Source organism: Varanus komodoensis, unplaced genomic scaffold, assembly GCF_004798865.1.
Source record: "Varanus komodoensis strain SLA01 unplaced genomic scaffold, ASM479886v1 scaffold112, whole genome shotgun sequence".
Classification (NCBI taxonomy): domain Eukaryota; kingdom Metazoa; phylum Chordata; class Lepidosauria; order Squamata; family Varanidae; genus Varanus; species Varanus komodoensis.
In genome coordinates this window covers 570305-579014 of record NW_025335322.1, presented here as the reverse complement: position 1 = coordinate 579014, position 8710 = coordinate 570305, and the positions used below count along the sequence as shown (strand labels likewise).

Genomic DNA, 8710 nt, shown 5'->3' with positions numbered 1-8710 from the left:
TTCTCCATTGATTCCTATGGGCAGCGCCCACTTCCGCCTCGGGGCGCGAGGTTTTTTTAAATCAGCTCCTGAAACCGGAAGTCAGACTGCTGCACCAGTCGCTTTTTCAAACCTATGACGCAGAGACCGACTCGGCGAGCAAGCGGCGTGGTCTAGTCCTAGACAGGAACGCCCTGTGGGGACGCTCTAGACATTTCTCTACGCCTCTGCGCAGAAGGCCTCAGCGCCCTCTTGAGGCCGGTGGGTCAACTCCGTGGAACTTCAACCCTTCCACAGCCGTCCCATGCTGGCAGACCCCAGATAGGACGGACTGCAATTTCCATCATCCCCAGCTGCGTGGAAACGAGAAGGGTTGCACTCCCGACACCTCTAGGGGGCCTCCTGGCTGGGGAAGGCTGTTCAACAAAGAATACCACCCCCCTTACGCATGCACACCCCTGGCAGGGTGTCAGCAGAAATTCAACCGGTGCAGCCTTCCCATAACCTGGAGGAAAGAGCATTAAGATAACGAGAAAAGCAGGCCGAGTTTGATTTGCCAAGTGGCCAAATTGCCCCTGGGAAGCCCAAAGCAAAAGAGCCTTCCAGATCATGTTCTGTAGCAACTCGTATTTATTTTCTGAAAAGGGAGTGAAGGCTACTGGTTAGAGCAGCCCTCCAAAAGTACTGTTCTACTTTTACTTATTTATTTAAAACCTTTCCATCCTGCTTCTCTACCAAGAAAAGGATCTCGCAAAAGTTGCATCCTGACACTAGGTACAAGTCAGTGCTTACAGAGCAGTCTTGACAATCGAACACTGTCATGACACGAAAGGAAAACCGGATGTGGAGAGAAAAGTGCTGGAAAGCGGTCATCCCGCACTGTGGGTTTTGTCTGGCACTGCTTTTGATTTATTTATATGAATCTGCCAAACAGCTAGACTAGCTCAAAGTCTACCTTTTCCAGTCGGCCCCCGTTCTCTGACACTCAAGAATATACTTCCTAGCTCAAGCAGCCTTTACCAATGTGGTGCTAGCAGCCATCCTGGATGGGCCTGATGGGAGTTGTAGTCACACATCCTGGGAGCACCAGATTGGGGGAGGCTGTTAAGTGTGGTACACACAAGCCCAGCAACCTTCCAATTATCAGATTTTGTATTTCTGGGAGATGGGCTGTGGCTATTCAGAGAACCCCAGAGGGCTAAATTGTCACCTTAGAAGATTTTCATAGCTCCTACAGAGTCTCACCGAGAGTAAGTTTAGTTAGGCTTGGTTTTGCTTCTGAGTAGGCTTGGGCAGAACTGCAATTGGATCTACCTTAAAGGTGCAATTCTGTGCATTTTGGGGCAGGAAAAGGCCCTATGTTTTTTCGGTTCATTCCCATGAACGCCAAAAAGTGATGCTCCCCGAATCTCAAAGAAATGCTCCAGAATGTGAAAATCCTCTTCAGGATCTGGCCGGCAGAGGGCGCCCCTGGGTCTAGGCACTTGCCCGCGCACAGGTGAGTTTACCTGGCTGAAGAACGGACTGTTGTCCGGAAATGAAAAAAGTTGAGTAAGCAGAAGGGAAGGCAGAGCTGGCTCAGCTCTCCACATCCTCTTTCCCCAAACGTCTGGGTGTGAACCGAGCGGACCTTTGAACAGGTGAGGAAGAGGAGGGCAGAAAACCCCTACAGAGAGGGAAGAAAAAAAAACAGACATGAGTAAAAAGCATCACCCCAAAGAAGGGGTGCTGGCATGGGAGGGGAAGTGGGGTTCTGAGTTCTCTGGAGGCCCTTTTTGCAGCAATGCAAAATGTGCTCAGTTGAAGCAGTCCATCCACCTGAAAGGGGGGGGGGCGCAGGTAGGTGGGAAGGCCTGCATACACTGAGGGGGAGCAAAGACAGAGGGGGCCTTGGCGACAAGCTCCACGCTTGGTAACCTCTCGTTGGGATGACCACAATGGGCTGTACGGGGCGCTGCCTTTGAAAACGACCCAGAAACTTCAGCTGGCCCAAAGCAGGGCAGCAAGATTGTTAATGGGGACGCACAGCGCTGTCCTTGTCTGGCTGGACTGGCTGCCGCTTGACATCCGGGTCCAATTCGAAGGGCGAGTTCCCACATGCAAAGCCCGGAGAGGCTCAGGGCCAGGTTTGCGGAAGGGTTGCTCCCATATGTTTCTGCCTGGCCCATGGGCCATCGCTGGGGCTCCTTCTCCAGGACCCGCTTCTAAGGGAAGGGAGGCGAGTGGTGGATGGGCTTTTTGGTTGTGGCACCCCAGTTCTGGAATAAGTTCCCCCAAAAGTGCACCTACTTTGCATCCTTTCTGGCACCGGGCAAAGACTTTCATTTCCCCCAGCATTTTTACAGTTCAAGTAGTTAATGGCATTTTTAAAGATTTAATTTTTTTCTGTACCACTGCTATGCTTCCCTGTTGGGTCATTTCCAATTGCTCTTGCGCTCTTGTCATTTTAAGTTAATTTTATCTTGTTTGTGTGTGCGTGTGTGTTTGCTTTTCTAACCTTTTGTTAACTACCCAGCTATTGGACAGTTTAAGAACAAATGCATGAACGAACGAATGAATTATTGGGGGGCAGCCACCACTAAAGGGGCTCTGCTCAATTTAAGGTCAGCATTTGGAGAGCCTACACTGGAGGGAAAGGGGAAGCCTGGAGGGAAAGTGGGAGTTGGAGTCCTGCAGGACTTGGGGGCCCCATGGAATAGGAGGTGGGGTGCTGGGGATGGCACCCTAAGGACATTACAAAGAGTATCTGATTTCTGATCTTCTGCCGGCAAGATTTGGGTCTGATACTCTGCATTTGGAATGATAACACCGCCACGGGCAGCACGGAAGATTTTGCAAGCCGAACTAATTTGGTCTTCTAATATGGACAGATGGCACAGCCTAATACAATCCTAATACATAATAATAAATTGAATAATTCACAGTCCGCTGCCTACCAGGATACCCCAAATCTGCCCTGAAGCCACTCAGAAACAAGAACCCATTGCAGGTGGGGGGGGGGGCTGCCATTCCACCACCCTTTAATTAGCCTCATCAACAAAGGACATGAACTAACCGTTGTCAGAGAGAAGTTTGGGGCTTGCCACCGTAATGGGAGAGCCCCATGTACTCTGACAATGAATGCAAGTGTGCAGAAAAGGGGTGTTTTGCACACCTCGCTGGCCCTTCCGGCGTTCCAGGCTGGACTCTGGAAAAAGCCCACGTGAAGCCCGCTTCTCCAGGTGTGCCATCTGGGGGTGGGGGGTGGGCAGGATGTAGAGGGCTCCACTCACAGATTGCTGGGTGGGTTGCCTGGCACGGCTGGTCTTACAGCAATCGCTCGTCTCTCGGTTCCTCATCCTTAAGACGGGCCCCCGACTGAGCCCGGCTCTGCTCCGCCGGATGGTTTGCAGAGATGCGCTTGAATCGCTGATCCACGCTAAGCTGTGTGCGGATTATAACTGTGTGTAGACTCAGCAGCAAAGATGTACAACTGATCCCCTGATCCCTGATCCCCCTGTGTGTGCCTGATCCCCCAGCATGTGCCTCCGGGTTGCAGGAGCCTGAATTCGAGGAAACACACATAGGGGAGGGCCTGAGGTCGGGTTTCCTCTGGCTGCCAGCTCCTGTCCGCTTGTCTCTTTAACTCCACTTTCCTCTCCAGGATGCCAGAAGCACCCCTGACGCTGCCGGACCTGATCCGGACCATCCGGGCCGCACGGACCCAGGCAGAGGAGCGGGACCTGGTCCAGCGAGAAAGCGCCAAGATCCGGGGTGCCTTTCGAAGTGATGAGCCGGACGCGCGGGCCTCCAACTTGGCCAAGTTGCTCTACCTTCATATGCTGGGGTATCCTGCTCACTTTGGACAGGTGCGCCTCCACCTGAGAAATTTTACCTTTGTGCCTTTTCTATTTGTACTTCTGTCCCTCCCTGGAAGGCATCCCTGTGTCCTCTGGATGCTTTGGACTACAACTTCCAGCATCCCTGACTAGCGGGCATGCTGGCTGAATCTGATGGGAGTTGAAGTCCATTTGCTCTGGCCCCTAATAATTCACAAAGGCCCAAGTACATTCTACCCCCCACCCCAAAAGGGCTGAATTTTTGAACAGAGAGGTCCGTCTAGTTATGCCTTTATTACAGGGAAATCTGTCTTCATTTGCCCAGGTCTGTGGAGGCCAGATGTGACTTCTCAGTGGTGAAGGGAAAGCACACACTGTGTATGCTCAGAAACACTCTTGCAGGGGTTGAGCTCTGCCATGGGAAACAGGTTCAGGGGCTAAGACCCAGCAAACGCTGAGTGACCAGAGCCCTGAGCCCACGACAAACACCCCTTCTTCAATAAGATTAAAGATCATGGCCATTGCTGGAAAGAAAACTCATTGGCTGATGAACTGGCAGTGCATTTCTGGTCCGTTCTAACCGATTCTTCGATGCAAGGCTGCAGTCCGACCGTAATTCATTCTGCTTTATCCTGGCACAACGCAGATGGAGTGCCTGAAGCTCGTCGCCTCCCCAAAATACCACGAAAAGCGGATCGGCTACCTCGGCGCTGCCCTGCTCCTGGACGAGAAGCATGACACGCACCTTCTCCTGACCAACAGCCTCAAGAAGTGAGGGGGCAGACACGCTGCGGGGGGCCAAGAGCGGGAGGGGCATCTCGCGGGGAACGAGACCAGCTTGAAGGGGATGGCTGAGGGCATGGGTCCAGCCTGGGATTTGGGGTGCGGAGGACTGGAGGCGGGCAGCACCAGCGGTGCAGAGCTGGGGGACCTGATGCCCAGCGGAGCCCTGTCTGGGGATGCTTGGAAGGGTCGTGTTGGGAGATTGGCTAGCCACCCGTTAAATATCTCAGACCACAATTTCCATCCTTCCCAGTCAGCCTGGCCAGTGGAATGATGGGAATTGTGGTCCAGTCCATCTGAAAGGCACCAGATTAAGGCAGGTGGGACCAGGAGAGTCCGGCTTCCGTGGCATCCACTGACGGGAAGCCCGAAGGGTGGAACTGACGGGGTGGGCGAGACAAGGGCCCAAGGAAAGGGAATCGCTTGGAAGCCCCACCCGGAGGGGAAGAGAAGGAAGCATGTGGGTGCCCGAAGGAGACGATGCGGGCTCGGGATCGGGTGCTCGAGACAATCTCTCGTCCCTCACCTTCTCCTCTCCCTCTCCACCAGCGATCTCCGGCACCCCAGTGCCTGGGCCCAGGGCTTGGCACTGAGCGCCCTCGGCACTTTGGGCTCCGCGGCGATGCTCCGAGACTTAGCGGGCGAGGTGGGCCAGCTGGCCAGGATGGGGCAGCTCTCGGTGCGAAGGAAGGTGAGACCGGAGAACAGACCCATAACCCCCGGCAGCTCCCCCTGTTCCTTGAAAACCTCTTCCCAAGCGTTTGCGTCCAAGATTCTGCCTGCCTTTCCTAGCCTGGGGCACCGGGGCACCCACGACTCCCATGCTGGCTGTGAGATCATGGGGATTGTAGTCCAGCATATCTGGAGAGCACCAAGCTGGAGAGGGTGCACCCCTCAGCCCTTGCTTTCTGAACCTTTTCGGTTGATTTCTAGCCCATGGTTCAATTTCCTCCACCATTATTTGCTTGGGTGTGAGCGTGTGTGTTGCGTTTAACTGTATCTTTCAAAAGAAGTGTCTGAAAGCTGCTCATTAGGTTCCAAGATGGGGGCAGGCAGAAGCGCGAAAAAGAGAGGTTCTCCGCCCATGTTCAGAGGTACTCCGGGCCCAATTCAAGGTGTTGGTAATGACCTATAAAGCCCTAAACGGCTTGGGTCCTGGTTACCTGAAGGAGCGCTTATGTCCATATATGCCCAGCCGCCCCTTGAGATCGGCGGGAGAGGCCCTTCTCCGGGAGCCCTCCGTGAAGGAAATTAGGAGGGTGGGTACTCGGAGGAGGGCTTTCTCAGCGGTGGCGCCTAAGTTATGGAACGCACTCCTCAGAGAGGTCTGCCTGGCGCCGTCGTTATTTGTTTTTCGGCGCCAGGCTAAGACCTTTTTATTTAAGCAACATTTTAAATGCTAAATACAATTGAATTTTATCTGGCCAGGGCGGCTTATTTTATAATGTGTGTTTTAATTAAGATTATTTTATATGGATATTTTAACTTATTGTTTTATCTATGTTGTAAGCCGCCCTGAGGCTTTGGCGAATGGGGCGGCATAAAAATGTTTTAATAAATAATAAATAAATAATACTCTTTACTAATTTGAAAGTTGGCCTCAAATTAAGCGGCTATAGGCATTCAGCAGGAAAATGTTTTGCACGTGCTTGGAGGCACTGGTCTTTAACGCCAACCCTGCAAGGCATTCCTGGAAGAAGTGCCATGTTGGGGCCTTAAACCATAAATACCCCACAGCTTAAAGAACAAGCTTCCTTTCCTTTCTGCCTTCTAGGCTATGATTTGTTCTGTACACCTCATCCGGAAGGTGCCGGACCTCACAGATGCGTTCATCCCCGTTGCCGAGAAGCCACTGACCGAACAAACTCAAGGTAAGCCCCCTCGGCCTGGTTGAACCCCCAAATCTGCAAGCCGGTGGGGAGCACAGGCCTGTCCACATGTTACTCAGACACTCGACGACCCGTGGTTGAATGTGTGAACGGGCTCAGTGGCTGAAAAGCAGCTTCCGTGCAAGGCAGGTAGGCGGGCAAAGATTCATTTAAATCTATAAAGAGGAGGCAAGAAACTGCCAGAACAAGCATGAACAACCCATGGTTCAGAACCCAGTGACAAGCCATGGGATCTCTTCATTTATTTGTTTATTAACAGCTTTTCTAGTCCGTTGACCTACTAGCATCTCGGGATGGCTTACAAAAAAGGAGTAGAATAAAACAAACGGCAAAACAACCATGGATTGTTCATGATTAAGAAGGATTGTTCATGCACTTGGGTTCAAACGTCAGCATGGGAGACCATGGCTCAGCAACAACCCATGCTCAGCCCTAGGGTTATTGTGTTGTCTGAACCCACCAGCCCTTCTGCTGTAAGGTACGGGGTTCCTGGGTGGCTTGGTCTTAAACGAGCAGGTAGAACACCTTAACTCTACGAAAGGCCTGGTCTTGGGGCAGGTGAAACCAGCTACACCTGGTTTGTTGGAATGGATCATTGGCCTGCGGTTTTGGGGAAACCCAGGACTCAGGCTACAATGATGTCTGCCTGCCTTTTCCCAGGGCTTCTGCACGCCACGGTTACTTTAATCGCAGAGATGTGTGAAAAAAGCTCGCAAGCCCTGGAACACTTCCGCAAGGTGGGAAAACAGACGTCTCTCTTCCCAGCTTCCTCTGGCACTAATCCACGGGGAGTGCAAATTTTTGGCAACTTTGGGGGTCGTAAAGTGGGCGGGGCAGAGACCTGGGGGCTTCCAAGGGAGCTGTGAGCAGGCAGCCAGTGCCTAGAAGCACCATGTCGGGAGTCCCCAGCTAAGCACACGTACCTGGGAGTAAACACCACCAAAGCCCACGGGTCGAGGATGGAGCCCCCTAGCATGGCAACAGGAAGCAGCTCAGTTCTCGATCTGAAGGCCATTCTAGAGCGAAGTTGGTACGGAAACCCTGACGCCAAAGGGATCCGTGCATCTTCCGTGGAGGCTTTGTGGGCGGAAACATCGGAGGGCGGTTCCTCTCTACCAACTTGCCATTTCTCTTTATTTGCCTAAAGTACGTCTCCCAGTTGGTGGGAATTCTGCGCAACCTGGTGGTGACTGGGTATTCTCCGGATAAAAGTATCTCAGGAATCAGTGACCCTTTCCTGCAGGTAAAGTGCCACCTTTCCCAAGTCATCCCTTTTCCCTTGAACGCGTGTCTTCTCTCTCGTTTCTCAGTGCAAGGAGAGGCAAGAGAAGTTGTTGTCCTTCTTCCCCAGGGCAGGGGTGTGTGTGTGTCTTCCGCTTTCCTGTAGAATGGCTGTGAGGATGCAAAACACCACAAACACCTTGGTTCTTAGGCAAGAGGGTTCAGGCATACGGTTCTAAGGTCTGCTCCTAGCTTGAAGTAGCTTGAGAAGAAAAGGGCAGAAGGGGCCGCTCTCTGTCCAAAGCCTTGGAGAACATTGGCTAAACAGGGTGGCCAGTCCTGGGCTGGACAGACGAGTGGTCCATCTTGAGCTTCACAAAGTGGCGACCATGACCATGTCCTGCAAGCATGGTCAGATGCTCTAGGACAGTGATGGCGAACCTTTTAGGGACCGAGTGCCCAAACGGCAACCCAAAACCCACTTGTTTATCGCAAAGTGCCAACACTGCAACAAAACCCGAAAACTGAGGTTTTAGTTGAGCAAAAACAACTCACAGCCAGTGCAAGCAAGTATATACATATCCCTGGCAGCGCACTGGCTGGCCATGCGAAAGCTCGGATGAGTCACAGCTAATGAGCTGTGGCTTGTGACTTCATTGCCTGGCGCCGCTACTCCTTTCTGAGCATGCGCATGGCCCCTATGCGCCCTGTTATCCAATGCTTGGCTGCTGGGGCGAAGCTGGGGCGACTTGGCTTGTGTGTCCGCTGGGGCACATGTGCCATAGGTTCACCACCACTGGCCTAACCCTACCCTGGTGCACTCCCCTAACCCTAATAGAGGGCTAAAGTTTCATTGAAAAGAGGGCGATTTTGAAAAAGCCTCCCTTGAGTAGCTTTTTCTGCACTGCTCATCATTTCTGCCCATGCTAAACACATTCCAACCATCAAAATCATGCCAGGACACCTCGTTTTTCTAACCCTAACTCTAACCTGGCGCACACCCCTAACCCTAATTCAGGG

General features: G+C 52.5%; 1 protein-coding gene across 1 annotated transcript in view; it reads left to right on the top strand.

The window, feature by feature from the left end:
* The first annotated feature begins 3623 nt into the window (after positions 1–3623).
* Positions 3624–8710, top strand: part of AP1G2 (adaptor related protein complex 1 subunit gamma 2) — a 16539-nt gene continuing 11452 nt past the window's right edge. The window contains exons 1-6 of the mRNA XM_044420889.1: positions 3624–3827; positions 4444–4568; positions 5130–5271; positions 6355–6451; positions 7130–7206; positions 7617–7712. Of these exons, the coding sequence (XP_044276824.1) occupies positions 3624–3827; positions 4444–4568; positions 5130–5271; positions 6355–6451; positions 7130–7206; positions 7617–7712 (741 nt within the window). The remainder of the gene's footprint in view (positions 3828–4443; positions 4569–5129; positions 5272–6354; positions 6452–7129; positions 7207–7616; positions 7713–8710) is intronic.